At 37.2% G+C, this 15,889-nt stretch overlaps 1 protein-coding gene across 1 annotated transcript; it reads right to left on the bottom strand.

Annotated features, from left to right (window-relative positions):
• Positions 1-6,231: 6,231 nt before the first annotated feature.
• perp (p53 apoptosis effector related to pmp22) lies at positions 6,232-15,636 on the bottom strand. Its single transcript, XM_067515687.1, has 3 exons — positions 15,294-15,636; positions 10,117-10,257; positions 6,232-7,127 (listed from the first exon to the last, which is right to left on the bottom strand). The coding sequence occupies exons 1-3, from the start codon at positions 15,496-15,498 to the stop codon at positions 6,916-6,918; spliced, it is 558 nt and encodes a 185-aa protein (XP_067371788.1). The 5' UTR covers positions 15,499-15,636; the 3' UTR covers positions 6,232-6,915.
• Positions 15,637-15,889: the final 253 nt, after the last annotated feature.

Here is a 15,889-nt window from a genome sequence, read left to right as displayed (position 1 = left end):
GCATTTTTGGTATTAATTAATTTTTTTTATGTCTTATTCAATTAAGCTTGCATTTACCTGTAATATTAAACAAAGATGCCCACATGAAGTTCCCAGATATTTGTCAACCAATTGTCAGTAGTTAGTCATTTTATATTTATATAAAACAGCATTATCTTCCCATATAAGAATCAGGAAACTGTAGGTATTTAGTATTTGACATGATTATCATTATCTTTTTTTTTTTTTGGCAATTAATTACATGGTCAAGTGTCAATCACGTATAATATTACTATAAAACAGACCACCGCAAATTCAGTAGAACCACATTGAAGTTATACCTGGGCAAACACGTAATGAAAGTAGATTTAACAAGAATCTGACTTCAGATTTTATTATTACTGCATGTAAGAAGTCAATTAGAAGATTAAAACATTTTGTCTCATCTACCTGTTGTTATCAAACTAAAACTGCCCGATGTTGGTGCTAATTCACTCCTCGCTTTCTATTTGCCTTTCCCTTCCCTGTGGAAAGACTCTTAGTTCTGTTATGTGCCTAAACATTGGAAACTACAGTTCCATTCCTAGCTGCTCGTGTGGGGAACAGAAACTCACCTGACAGCATGGATTCATGAGGAACGAGCTCACTGACTCAACCTGACCTGACATGTAGTACTTAACAGTATCTTATGCTAAACAAGCACAATATTACTTTAACTGATTTGAGTAATTATTCTAAGTATTTGAAAAACACTTCAAAAACACTCTAACTGTTGACTGCTTGAATTGACTGAAGACTATGTTGTCAGCAACTGATAATGATGCTATAAATAATGCTGATGACTTTATCCTGGATCACATGCTGGATTAGTCACAGGTGGAACTGATAATATTGTAGGAACTGGCTGTGGAAGCAACAAAAGCAAATCACCTCATTCATTAGCACATGGAAAACCCCAAAATAGACAGTTAGCCCAGTTCACCAGGTGGTTTGATATGAGCAATCCTCTAATTTCCTCCCCGTCCAAATCTTTCGCAGCATTAGTGTAGACGGTCTGATATAACTCTTGCTGAGAGGTGTTCAACAACAACAACTTAAAAAAACAAAACAAATTTCCCCTAGGATGTTTCTCAGTGAAGGAAATTTCTAAAGGACGAAGAGTTTTCCCCAAAGTAAAGTTTAACTAATACTTGATTTTCAGTCCTTCATAAAGGAAGTCACACTTCTGCAACTCTGGTGTCTGGAAAGATTTCAGTGAATTTGCAAAGATGAAAAATAATTACCCTCCTGGAAACTTCTTCTCAGATTGGATAACAGTTTTTTGCTTTCACACATTAACATGGTCTCTGACAAAAGGCTTTGACTGATTAGTCATAATACACAAGTAGTGGTGAAATGTACTTAGGTTGACTTACTCGTGTATTGTTCTTAATGTAAGGACAAAAGTCAAGTATCAGTACTTGACTTTAGTATTTGTATTTCATGACTCTTTACACCACACCCGAAAAGGAAATGTGGAATTCACAGCTATTGTTACTTCAAAAAAGCAAAAGTGTAGGTTTTAAAAACGCAGTGCATTGATCTTGCTGACAAATTACTACAGTAAAATACTGATCAAACATTATTTCTTCAGCAATAGCAATGTTTTTATAAACTGAAATTTTATAATAAAATATAGCCTATTGCAGTTAATATTTACATACATCATACTTTACTAACAATTTTTGTAAATGTATATTTGGACTATTTGTACAATATGGTATATCAATGCCACCTAAACTGAATACATTACGCCCCTTTGAAAGTTTAGTGCTATTTACATATATTGTACTAATAATATACTGTAAAAATAATCAAAAAACAAAACAAAGCAGATGTTTACTGCAAGAAGTTGAGAAACATGATAAAACAGGAGTCAGAAACACTAGACTTTGGCTGACAGTAACCTGTTGTTACTTTATACACTTTATATGTTTTAATTTCCAACATCCTATTTTAGCATCTATGCACAACACAACCCCTTCATCGAATAGAAAAGCCACAATATAAATGGATTCTGAGGTTTATCATAATCACATGTATGTTGGCCATTTACATGGCTATCTACTGGTAATCCAGGGTACTTTACATTAATCCATAAGCCTCATAATACATACCTATATATGTCTTCCAGAGTCATATGTCTCTTGTGTTCTGACAGTGTGGCCAGTCCCTCAGAGTGACTTCTGAACCCAGATTGTTCCATCAGAGCCCCAAAAGCCTCGGGGCCCCATCCTGGTATGAGCTGGCAGAACAGTGGGGAGAGCCCTGGGGAGAACTGTGAAGGGGAACATCTCAGTGTTCTTCAGGCTCATCAACTCAGTGGAAAGCACCTTGGAGGCGGATCGAAACCATCCCCACTGCAAATCACTCGACAGAGCTTTGTGTAGAGGTACCAAATGACATTAGCTTCACATTATGTGATTGTCATATATGTGTGTTTTTTTGGGGGGGGACATTACTCGACAGACATCCTAAAAGTTAACCTGCAGAGAGAAACCAATATGTATGTGACAGGTAGAAAATGAAAGAGCCTTAGAAGCTAATTTACTGATGTAACCTGACCTCTAGTGGCATTTCTGTAGAAACACAGGGCAGAAGCACATTGACCAAATGTAGTACATGTTCTGATTGTGATGATTAACTCTCCAGTCTATCACAGGGCCAACACAGACAGACAACCACTCACACCTAATAGTCACCAATTAGAGTCAAATACAGATGCCGTATAGAGTATATTGTGATGTTTTATAAGTTAAAAAAACAATGGACAGAAACATAAATCTAAAATTGGCCAATATGGATAATACTTTTAGTAAAGCATGTTTTGTTGCTAATACTGTTGCACATTTAATTTTAAATGTGTCACTTGAACTTCAGTTTTCAGTTACAAAATCTTACTCTTTCAAAAATACAAATTACTTTGAGTGTGAATCAACTGAATATGTCCTTATCTCACTTAAAGCTTCTACCAATTAGTAGATAAAGATACTATAAATATGCAGCAGTTGGTCATTTGGCAGAATGACTTATTTTACCTTCTTAATTACATTTAGCTGTTAATACTTTTATACTTACTACAACAGCTATTTTTGAGACAGGGCACTCAAAATGGATTTTTTTTAAACAGCTTTATTGTACTTTGTTGTATCTGAATACATCTTCCAGCTGCTATTACATGGACTATGAATTAACTGTCATTGTTTATTCCTGTAAATTAACTTGGAAGCAACTTCAGACAGGCAGATAACTCATAGTTTGAGGTGTGCAGTTTACACTAATTTTAGATTAATGCTCACCGTGTGCACTAAATTCAAGGTACAATATGTCTGTATGTATGTATTATTAAACTAGCAGTTCTCTTTTGCTCTGTTGTCCTTTTGCTCTTTTGCTAAACAGTGAACTTTACCAACCCTGCTGCAAAGAGTTGCTGCTTCTGATGCTCATGTAGCATTTAGGAAGGTTGACTGTCTAAAACATGATCAGGTCTCAGGACAGTTTTGTTAAGGATACACTGGTTGAAGAAGTACTACGAAGAAGTACTTTACTTAGCTAAAAGTAGAAATACTCAATATATGCAAAACATCCTGGATTAAAAATGTTACTGACACTATTAGCATCAGCATATAGCCAAAGTAAAAGTACACATGCTGCATATCATTTCATCACGATATCACGTTGACATCTACTGTATGTATGCATTGATGCTTGATGTGGTAATATTCTGACTTTTAACCATGTGGGCCTGATTAGTGATATACAGTATCTCCACATCTGCATAGATAGATTAATGATAGATTAATGGACCAATAGTTCAGCTACAGAAAATAATATGCAATTATTTTAAAGTAGTGTTTATAATCATATTCTCAAATGTGAGTGTTTGGTGCTTTTCTTTGACGCACATGACTGTAATTTAATAATTCAATAATGAAAACAATCCTACCTAACCTAGGGTTACAATCCTACTATAAACTGTATATTAACTTCTGTGTATAAATAATGCTTTCATACTGTTAGCGGTGAAGCATACCGTAAAAACACACGCTTTAAGTATCATGTGTAATCATAGCCTAATTGTTGTTGCAATATATTTTCTGAATATATTCTATCTGTATATATTTTCTGTATACTAGTATGTTCTATGCTTTTCGAGCAGTTGTTCTAGTGTTTCACCATGTCTCCAGTAGAGGGTAATATCTGACAGTTTATAGAAACCTAACATGTTTGAACTTGTGAATTTCACCATGCAACAGTCCAACAATGGAGTGGTTGTTTTCTTTACAATATGGTGAAAAGTTCAATCAGTTAGCTTGGAGGGAAATCATCCTACTGTTAATGTTTAACTGTGAAGTATTTAAAAAGGATTTGGATGATGACAACGTTTCATTTTACTTTCTTCCCCTGCCCTTCTTTAACTGCTCTTCTTTGTTTACTTTTTCCTCGCTTGTTTCTTCCTAACCCCATTAACAGTTTCTCACCCTCATGTCATTTTCTCTCTCTTGCCTCTGACTGCATATCTCCTGCACTTTATTCTGTCTGCACCCCTTCCACAGAGAAACGAGAGCTGTCAAGACATGCTAAAAAATGTCACAATTCTCAGTCAGGCCCATCCCAGGGTGTGGCTCTTTAGGTGTATGCATGTCATAATTCATGACTCACATCTGTGGATCTGCGTGTTATTTATCAACTATTTTCTTTGATGCATGAGTGGATACAATCCCATGAGTCTGAGTACGAACAGAGTCAGGAACATTTATATGCAAGTGGAGTTTGTGCCCAACCTCACTGACAAGAGTTTTCACAAAGTAAAACCTCAAACTCGCATACAGATTTGGATGAGTTTTAAAATTAAATTTAGGGTCCTTCTTTATGCTTGTTTCCTTGTCCACAGTGGCTCTAACTGTTGTGCCTGAATTGAATGCATGATGATGAAACATTTAATACATGATACATACAAACTATTACAATCCTTTTATGTTTTTCTCCTTTTTCCCTCTCTCTCCCTCTATCTCTCCTAGCATAAATATGTTTCCTGCATAGAAAAGAAAAAGTCTGGAAATATAACCTCTCCAAAACAGAAACTCCTTTATTGCATAAAAATACACAGAATACCAAAAATGTGCAATCGATACTACAGCAGAAAAACAGTTAATACGAATCAAATTTACTATACAATGAAAAATGATTTGAAAAGGGAGCATTGCCAACAGATTCATGCCTAAGTAAATATGTTTTTTCACCGCACTTCCAGAACATGCAGGCAATTTGAGTAGGTACATGCCTGAATCTGAATTTATTCTCACTTGAAACCACTTGGCCCAAGCAATTACTTTGTAGCAGTTATTTATGCAGCAAGTTTCTGCATAAACAACTTAAAATAAGTTAGATGATTAAAGCACAAGTGAGGGTTGTGAACTACTAGTAATTTTAGATAATGTATTACGTCTCTTTTTCATTATGCAGTCACAAATCATCTGTCCTCACTGCTCTTTCATGTATCGAAATAACAGTCTTGTTTGGGCATGATTTTGTTCTGCACAAGAAATTAACTGGAATTGACTATGAGTTGGTTAAACCAGTCCAACATGCAATTAAAGGATTCACCAATAAAAACACTTAAAAAGCTAAGGCACATATATCAAAAGGTGGTAGACCTTAATCTCTAGACCTTAGTTTCGTCAAACCAGCATGTTGTTAGGAGCACTGATAAAACACCAGGCTGTTTTTTTTTTTTTTTTTTTTAAATCTTTCGATTGAAAACTGTTTAGTCATCTGAGTGTACCCTCTAAATTTGCCTATTTTGAGGCAAAAGGACACGGAATACACAGAAATGGGGTATATTGTTCCTTTTTAGCCATTTAGACCAGAAATTCCAAAGTAACTGTTGGCTTGAAGCGGTAATTACCAAACTTCCAGTTCAATGAGTAAAGAAAATTAATGTGCACAAATTGACGTAATCGATTGAAGCGATTTCATATAAAGCTCCAGCAGTGATCAGAAGCAACAACTGCAGCCAAGCCAGAAAACTCAATAGACATTTTCTTTAGCGGCATCATATCAACCATCAAAACCATTTGTCTGCACATGAAGGTTATTAGTATTGTTCAACCCCCCCCCAAAAAAACAGCACAGTCAACTTCCACAGTTATACCCCTTCAGTAATAAGAACACAAACATTTCTGGAGACAAAAAGCAGATGATAATTAAAAAAAAAAAGAAAAGCATAAAAAGATGCACAACCTAAACTACATGTACTTTTTCACGCGTTTGGAGATTACATTTAGCTTTAAAGTCCATTAATTCGAGTCCAAGCCACAGCAACACAACATCATAAAAGATACGTGGTGAGGGAAATGAAAAGGGGAAATTAGCACAAGGAACTACACCTAATAACCTAATTAATGATTCCTTTTGCATTCTGTGCAAAAACATTAGTCTGGTTTGCTTTCTGAGTCTAAAATAAGTCAGGTTAAAAGGTCACTATGTTGTACACCTAATGACATCCGTTGGGTTAAGTGCACTTTGGTGGTCTTGCATTGACAGATATAGTTAAAACAGTCCAGATAAAATGTGGAATATGTTTCTCTCAAATACAGAATGTGAAAAACATCATAAAAACATTTATGATGCTGATTTAATCTAAAATAGAGATCTCTACATTAAAACAGATACAACATCCAATCACAATTCAGTTCCAGCAATAATCATCCCTTGTTTCACTGGTGGATGGTAGACGAGGGGTACGCCACTGAGTGACCAAAAGTAACTGAACTGAGCCAGTGAGGATCTTTGGTGAAATGGTACAGTGTAAAAATGTTCATTGGCCAGCAGAGATCCAGCCTCAGAGTGATAAGTTGAAATGGCTGCAAGTGGCTGGTTGTGCATGTTTGGTCTTTAAGCAGAGGAATAGATGTATTTGGTCTTGGCCAGCCCGGTCAGCTCGTCCTCATACTTTGGCAGGCAGCAGAAGATGACTGCACAGCCAATGGAGAGTATGGTGGCGCCCCAGCCGAAGCCGTAGGCCCAGGTGTAATAGTAGTGTCCCTCGAAGATCAGCTCGTTGAACTTGACGGGGTAGATGATCAGAGCGATGATCTGGAGAATCACTGCAGGGGAAAGACATATGAACAAGGTACAGTAAGAGGAGTGCTAGGGAAAGTTGTGTTGTAAGTGCACTGCAGCAGCCATCCACATGATAAAACATTTAAAAGGCCTTAGAAACTTCTAATTCATTTTTGTAATATGTTACTCATATGGTAGTTAAAGCTAAAGTTAAAGACATTAAAGAAGAAAGCAGCCTTGGTAAATAATTATTAAGGGTTTTACACTTATAAACTGGACTAATTTTCACTGGGAGAACAAAAGAAACATTTTCAGATTGAGACAATCTTTAATGGTCAGAATGACAACTGGGTTAGCGTAGAAATTAAAATCTGCCATTTATTTTTACTGCTCAATAAAAACTATGTATTGGAAAAAGTTAATGTTTTATTCCAGATATAATTTAATGGATGATGCATTCTTCATTAATTAATCACAAAGTTTTACAAGTCAAAGTAAACATAGATAAAAGATGGTAAAAGAGGACACCTACTTATTTAAGTACTGAACTGAAATTATGACTCTTGATAGGGCTGAAGGAAGCAAACTGAAACCTAATTAGATGATAACAAAGCTGTGTTGGAGATGTTCACTGGGCAAAACCAGAAAACAAACAAGTCAGTTCTGTAGGCGATTAGATAAGCAAATTACACAGATACTAACATCTGGATGCGTAAAATACCTTTACAATAACATCTGTGGGTTTGAGGTAAGTCTGTGTCATCTGTCAGGATTTCTTAACAGAGGTGTGACACCGATTTGTCCTATGATGCCCTTTTTGCGTCATAAAACATTCATTTTAGCCCTTTACACCTTCGGGTAAAGGTGAGGCAGCAAAATAATAGGTGTGACAGCGACACCCTGATCATTTCTGGATTTATTTCAAGAAATGTATCATCAATTTGTCACAAGCATTTCGCGTTTCTTCCCACTAATTTCCAGTGAATATTGTTGAATGTAGAGTTGCAACCAGCAAATATTTTCCCTTCTCAATCAATCTGCCCATTGCTTTTTAGATGAATCCACTGGTGATGGTTTTATCTACAAAATGGCCAAAAAATTGTGAAAAATGTTTCCTACAAACCAAGGTGACGTCCTTTAATGTTTTGAAAAGAAAAAATTAAGAAAAATATTCAAATAAAAATAATAATCTAGTCTACTACCAAGTGTGGCAAAGAACAAAAAATACCAAAGACTTGATAGCATGATATTTAAAAAAATAACATTCTGTCTTGGGTTAAAATGTTTTGCTGGAAAAAGTAAATACAGACTGGGACACTGTCAAAATGTGGGTACTATATCAAATGTATTTAAAAGGAAAACTAGACTTTAAGGCAGTGGTGAAAGTCATTGTCTTGCTCCTTCTGTGTTATAGCCTCAACACCACTAAAGAGCAGTTTCCATGTATTCATTAATTGAATAATTGCTTATTTCATTTTCAACTGTAAGTAATCCATCACGTAGAAACACAAAATAGGAAGATTTCCTGGTGCACATTCAATGTCTTTGGCTTTGATCTGTGACAAACTAGGAAGGACAATTTACCCTGTTTTCTTAAAATCTATAGGCAAATCAATGAATGTATAAAGCAATTAATTGATCAAAAAAGGAAATTAAACAGCACTGCACAAAGTGTAGTACATTGATCTTGGATGATAGAAATTAATTTTAACTGTGCTGCTGAGATGAAAACACCACAGACGAATATTGCAAGTGCATTATAATTGTATATGTTCCCCCCTCTTGATGAGCCTCTTTGTGCCACCTGTGGGAAGCAAGTGTGGGATTTCTCTGTAGCTACAGCAAGTGCAAACTACACAAAAATCCCTGCGGCGCATAGAACATTTAACACCTCAGTACCTGTGAATCATGGCTGGCTGTTTCATGGCTGGCGGTGAAAAGCTGTTTGACTGAGTGTTCGCGTCTCTATGTCTGGCTCTGCCCCATGTTCTCAAGCTCTCTGTGAGGTGAGTCAGTAACATAAACGAAACAAACCAGCTGTTTCCATGGAACCGTCACACCAAAACCCCACCCTTCACTTCTCCCATAGAAAATGTGTACCTCCTTTACTGCTTTCTCTACTCCTTTGTACGTCAGTCCCTTCCAAAGAGGAAATTTTATTCTACTTTTCAGCTCTTCTACATAATGTTAACCTTCGTCTTTGAAGACACATTCTCCAAACGCTACCAGTTAAACCCATTGTACCTTTCAACATCTTAACTTTTAAAACTTAGAACCATAAAACTGCATTGAATGTCTGCTCAGATTTACAGTTCTATTTTTGTTTACTATAAATCACTACTTTTTCATTTGACCAATGGCGAAAAATTAAATTACTTGCTGTGTAACAGGAAACAGCAAAACACCTACGGTATGTATTTTTCAAATGAACACGTAGAAAAGTATAAGGACATGGGAAAAGTTGGTACAAAACCTCAGGTATCACTCTTCCATCAAAACCATAACTAATGATGATGGTATTCTAGGCACAGATAGTTTGGGTTTTGTGTGTATGAACTCTTTCACTTAGATCTCTGATGCTACCACAATAAAACTGAGGTGAAAAGACTCTGTATTTCATCAGTCATTAAAATCTACATTTGAATAACTCAAAAGTAATGCATCTTTCCAAAAACAGAGTCCAGACAACTCATAACCCACAAACGTCAATTTGATGTAAACAGTGGCTGCAATTAAACTCATCTCCAAATGACAGTTTAATGCCTCAAGAATTAAGTTAGAAAATGTATTTGTAGGTAAACTGACTACTTAAACTAAAAGGGTAAAGGCTGAAACTGCAGTTAAAAACCTTTTAAAGCTAATACATACAAGCATGTACATTAGATGTTCTGTTAGCAGGGAGCATCCGAGAGTATGACACCTGCTGGTTCATTTACAGTTGAAGATAGTTATGGTTCAGTGCTAATTTATTTTCTAAGAACAATTGAAATGTGTGTGTGTGTGTGTGTGTGTGTGTGTGTATGTATATCTTACCAACAATAGTCAACATTGCTGCAATGGCGGGAACCAAGTCTAAGTTTAATGAGCAGCACAGAGCCACACAGGATATGATGAAGGCGATGATGAGGATGAGCAGACCGATGATCATCAGAGCAGCTACTGCCTCGGCCCAAGCTGGAATCCAAAACAAACATTAAAATCAGCTACTGTAACTGTTAGCAAACATAATTACTTGAAAAGAAGTTACATGGACCGTGCTACATTTTGTGTTTAAAAGCTGAAAGTCTTAACTTTGTGCCGTTTATCAGTTTCAATAATGGATAAACTTAGTAATACTCATGTAAACAAATGAGATAAATAAGATACAAAATGTATTAATCAAGCGCTTTCCTTTCTGGTTCATACAAAAAACCTGCACACTCAACTCAGGGCAGACAAGCCACGGTAAAAATTGTATTTATTGTCAATAAGCGTCACTAAAGTCTTCGTCACTAAAGTCTTCGTCACTAAAGTCTTCGTCACTAAAGACTTCGCTAAAAATTACCAGAACAAAGTACGAGGGATTCATAAAAGAGTTATTTTAACATCAGTGTATCACAGACAAAGATGTATACATGGAATTGCTCATTTTATATATGCATTATGTATAATTATCACAGTTGTCCAAACATAATGATCCATGTGCAATTATCTGCAGGTGGCTGTTAAATTTAAATTATTCTAGAGTATTTTACTTTGTTTCAGGGAACAACTTGTTAACTATTGTGCAATGTGCACTGTGCATGCTCTTTAGTCATTGTTGGAGCCCTTACGAGCTTTCACTCTGCTTTCTACACATACTCGCCACACCCTTGCTAACACTTTTGCTCTCAGTCACAGTAATTATAAGGAAATTGCAGCACTCATACAGCGTAAGCAAGGCAACTCCCAAAATCCATGCCTGTGGATCACTGGGAGGGAAACAACATGAAATAGGTGATACGTTTTATGTGTTTCACACCCTTTGTACAAGTCCTTACATGAAGTCTATGTTTAAGGGCTTTAAATGTGTATGATAATATTAAAATGTTCTGAGCGAGCTCCACAAGCCCTCTAGTATGCAGGTTAAATTTCATCTCACAAAAAGTTATATAGATTATCTTAATGTGTTCAGACACCCACTGTGGATTCTCACCCCAGTGTTACGCCCAATTTCTGGTTACTGTATCAGCCTAAATTATTCACATTGTGTTTGTGTGTGTTCAAATACCTTCATACCTGCTTTGACGTGAGGCTTTTTCCCTAATCAACCACGCACAAACACACATCAGACCAGTTGGACTGGTTGAACTGTCCCCTAAGTGTCTTTTTCAAACAAGCTAAAAACACAATGGGCTGCATCTAAAAATTGGTGGTATGATCAGAGGAACTTTTAGGAGAATTTGAGAAATTCACAGATTTTCTCAAACTTTCAGTTAAGCATGAACAAAATGTAGGAGTGGTCCCGAGGAAAGTAGGTAAATTCTGCAGGTCACTGTTATATCACCTGCCAGTGTAACATGATCTACTGTAGCTGGACTATCCTCCAGTCCTCAGTGATTGTTGTCCTTTTAACTCCTCACAAATTTTTTATGGACCGTCTGAACTGTTCCTGCTTTATTTCTGTCACAGTAAATCATCACTGCTCTTTTGGTTCCTCCAACACAGACTGTGTTAAGTTAATTGAGTTTTAGTTTGTACAACTCTGCTAAAAGACTCACATAGTTTGTTTTCATTGTTTCTCTTCCAGATTAGATCATGCATCAATGCAGCGTGTCAATGACATCAGCCATTCTGGAAGATTTTGACTTTCAAAACATGATTGCCACCTAACAGATGTGACACAAATCATCTTGCGACACTCATATACTGAAGATTTAGTCAGATCATTAAATTGCAGAATGAAAATGTAGCTTAACATTCCAGCATTCTATGGTTTTGTCTCACAGTGATGCAGTAACTCATCAGCTGCACTGGGGTGAGTTTAAATAATCATAATTCAGTTAAGACAATTGACCAAACTGGAGAAAGACATTTGGGTTCACTGAAAATTAGCTGAACTCATTACTTCTGTGTATGTCTGTGTATGTCCGTTTCTGTTTTAACCTAACAACATTTCGTATATGCTGTGAACCAATCTGTTCCTTTGTGTTCCTGATGCCTCTTACTTGATGCCATCCAGCTGTTTAACATCTGGCATTCTTGCAAACTCACACTGACTCTCCCACAAGACATCCCACAAAGCCATGGCTACGACAAACATTGTTTTCTAACTGAGAAGCTTTCTTAAAAGCATTCAGCCACGGTCCCACAATCAAACATAATATTCACCAAACCTTTTTGAACGAGGCTTTCAAAGATTCAGCAGGGATCAACTCGACACTCTGCACTTTCCTTGAAGATATTTCAGCCTGACCAGCCTTGATTTGTGCCAGTGTTTAACGAAGACGTCTTGAAAATGTGTTTTTGCGGTGTTTAAATGAAAACGTTTCACCTGATGTTCAGCAGAGATGACTGTAATTCAGCGATGGACTTAGTGAGTGATGAGCTTTTTCATTCATGTATAAGTAGCTGATACATATAAAACCTCCTATGATGGTGTGTTTTTCACAGCTAAAAGAATCCCTCAGCACATCAATACACAGGAAAGGATTGTGCAGCTGCTGTCACAAGTGCATTTCAGTCACTTTAAAGCAGAAAATACCAAACAATCTGTGTCGTATTGGATCCTAAATGTAATAGTTTGGGATTTGAAATTAAAGACTCTTAAGACATCAGTTTGAGATCTGTAAGTCAACTGCTAACAAAATATAGGTATTTTATCATATTGATGCAAACATCAAGTGGTGCAGTAAAGCTGTAAAACTGACTCAATACAAACTACATTAACAACCTCACATTAAACAAAGTCTAATAGTCTCATGATTCATAACATTGTGTCACCCAACCCATTTGAAATTACCTATTAACAATCTTCCTTCCATTTGTTTTGCTAATGAAACGCTCATGCCAGAACATAAACAAGTTTATTCCTGTTGTTTACAGGAAAGCTGCACTTCCTGGAAGTTCAGAGGGAGCAGCTTAAACACCACGACAGGAAATCTGTTTGATCCGATATCTAGCCAATATTCACTACTTCCTACATCATCCTTAGTTTCCTCAGCTTTTATTCCAACAACAGTTTTCCACAAGAATGTAGGCCAAAGCACTCAGAGGAGCCTCAAGACAAAAATGCATTCAGACCAAGACAAGGTTGTTGATCTTCTGGCAGCGGAGGTGGTCCTTAGTTTAACTGCTTCAGTCCTGCTGAGACTAAAGCAGAACCAGCCAAAACAGTAGCAGTGCGCAGCTCCGATAAGAGAAACCAAAACAATGTGATTAATAACTGCAAACAAGACCTGAAAACCCCTGAATAATATGCCAATATGAACAAACACAAAGGAACGCATGCAAATGTTGAAAAAGTAAAAAAACAAGACAGGTTTTGTCAGGTCAAATAATGTTACCCAGCTACACTTACTACTGTAAACTTAAGTTACAGTGGATATGGCTGCAACCTTTTCATTACTGACTGAATTATTTTCCTCTCTCAATCAGATGTCCTGTAAAAATGCTCATCACAACACCTTTATGCGTAAAGTGACATCAGTCCACAATCACTAAGGCCAGGTTATTATAATGTAAGGCCATGAAAAGCAACAAATCCTCACATTTAAAAACACAAAACCAACAAATCTTTTAACTGCCTAATTTTAGCCGCCCTGTTCTGCATTATTTTACATCATTGTGATTCATGCACAAAAGCTTATCAGGGGTTAATAAAGCCTTTCTTCAATCAACCTCATGGTCAGGATTCAGGCTAAAAACCTGAATATCTACCAAAGCTAAATAGCAGCCTTCTAGTTTCTTAAAGCACTGATGAAGAACCTGCAGAAGCAAACAGTTTTAATGCCCATCTCTGGGAAATTTATACAGGCAGTCATATGGTGATTAGTGCCATTATATAAGCCAGGGATCCATAAAGTCTGATAAGTGAAACAATTGTGTTTCTGTTGGTGACTGTGGGTGTGAAGCAACACAAATACACCTGAGAAAGAGACAGAGTGAGAACACAAGTCTGCTTTGTTCAACAGATCTCTGTTATTAATCTATACCGAGGTAAAAAACTCAGGGATTGTTTGAATCATCCACACTTGTCCGTGTTCACATGTGTGACTGACAGGCCGTCTGTGTGCACTTTTAAAAGAATTTTAAGTCTTGTTATTGTAAAATTAGCTCTTGGTATATAGTGGGGGTCAGCAAAGCAAAGCAGTAGTGGTATACGGGTTCTGCTTCCCTAAATGTAGAAAAAAAATGCTTTAATATAACAGTGACTGGGAATCCCTTTCTGTTTCATGAGATTCATTCATAAGAGTCTTATTGAATCCGTCTGAGCTGGCACAGAGCTGCAGCTTACGTTAAATCACAATTAATATTAACATCACATTAAAAAAGAAGAAAATGTGAAATGTGGTTTTGTTACATGTTTTAACTTGAATTGATATTTTTCCTAATGTTTTTTTGACTCCCCCCACTGAATTATTGCTAAATTGACTCTCGTGTTTGAATATATCTTCATAAATTCAAAAGGTGCCAAACTAGATGAAGAATAATTCCATCTCTCTTATTTAAACTTTTTTTGTTTGTTTTTTTCCCCCAAAGTTTTTTTTAGTTGTTCTTGTCTCAGGGCTTGTTGTGAATTTGTTTCTTTGACAAGTTCCTTTTGCTTTTGTGGGCCCCATTTATGTTGTGGGCCTGTAAAATCTTTCGTTGCTATGCAGATACAGTAGGGTTAAATAAAAGAAGCAAACTTTTCAATAATTTCAAAGTTGCACCCCCCGCATGAAACCTCCTCTTCTCTTCTGCATTGTTTCCATGCCGGAGATGATAAGGTCTGTTATGACCAAAGTTCAGTCTGCCTGACTGAACGCTGTAGGCCTCCCTCCTCCCGTTAAGGAGTTTTTGGTTGCGAGGTCGAGTCCTTCAAGTTACAATATGTGAATGTTGAATTTCTCACCACTCCAACACCTCCACTGAATCCTCTCATGCTTTGGCTGTTATAAAAAAATCAACTATCGCTGTCTTGGTGCCAATCATTCTGGTGTTTCTGTTTTTACCGCCCCATGTCTCATGTGCAGATTGAGCGTACTTACAGTACTCCATGAGCGACTTGCATTCCCAGTTGTCATTCCTGCCTCGGCACTGTTCCCACATACTGGCGTAGTGAGACTTTGCGTTTTCGTCCTCGACCCATCCCGAAGTGGCGGCGATGGCGATAATATCAAAAATAATGGCGAAAAGCACCAACAGGGGAACAATCCACCTGCATCGGGGGTAGGCGATCCCACAGCGAAACATGACCGACGATCGGGATTTGTGGAGTAGACACGAGAGAAGGAGAAGCAGCAGACAAGTGCGCTTGTAGTGCGTTCCGTCAAATGGTATCTTGTGCGTCTTTACGCAAATATTCAGTGTGGTTACAAAAAAGCGTGCCCCACCCAGCGTGTAATGAAACCTGTTTTGGGACCTAAGGGGCTGGGCTTGTCTGGTAATAAAAGCTGAGTCAGGTCAGGCCCAGCCCCATTCCTGTATCACATTACACCCCGAAAGAAACACATTGTCCCGCAAGAGCTCATGTCCAACCCGATCCCTGGCTCCTAGACATACAATTTAACTGAGTTTTTAAGTTGGGGGCTACAACAGGTAGCAGTTTGGGCTGAGCTGAGTGGGTGGAGTGAGTGTGTGTGTG

This window comes from Channa argus, chromosome 1 (genome assembly GCF_033026475.1).
Source record: "Channa argus isolate prfri chromosome 1, Channa argus male v1.0, whole genome shotgun sequence".
NCBI classification, from domain to species: Eukaryota; Metazoa; Chordata; class Actinopteri; order Anabantiformes; family Channidae; genus Channa; species Channa argus.
The sequence above is the reverse complement of the archived record's forward strand: the minus strand, read 5'-3'. Positions and strand labels throughout refer to the sequence as shown.

Bases quoted from the DNA above. Each gene is read 5' to 3' on its own strand.
- perp (XM_067515687.1), bottom strand. From the start codon at position 15,498: ATGTTTCGCTGTGGGATCGCCTACCCCCGATGCAGGTGGATTGTTCCC. The intron at 10,258-15,293 runs GTAAGTACGCTC...TTTGGATTCCAG, and splicing joins CAAGTCGCTCATGGAGTACT to CTTGGGCCGAGGCAGTAGCT. The intron at 7,128-10,116 runs GTAAGATATACA...TTTCCCCTGCAG, and splicing joins AGCAATGTTGACTATTGTTG to TGATTCTCCAGATCATCGCT.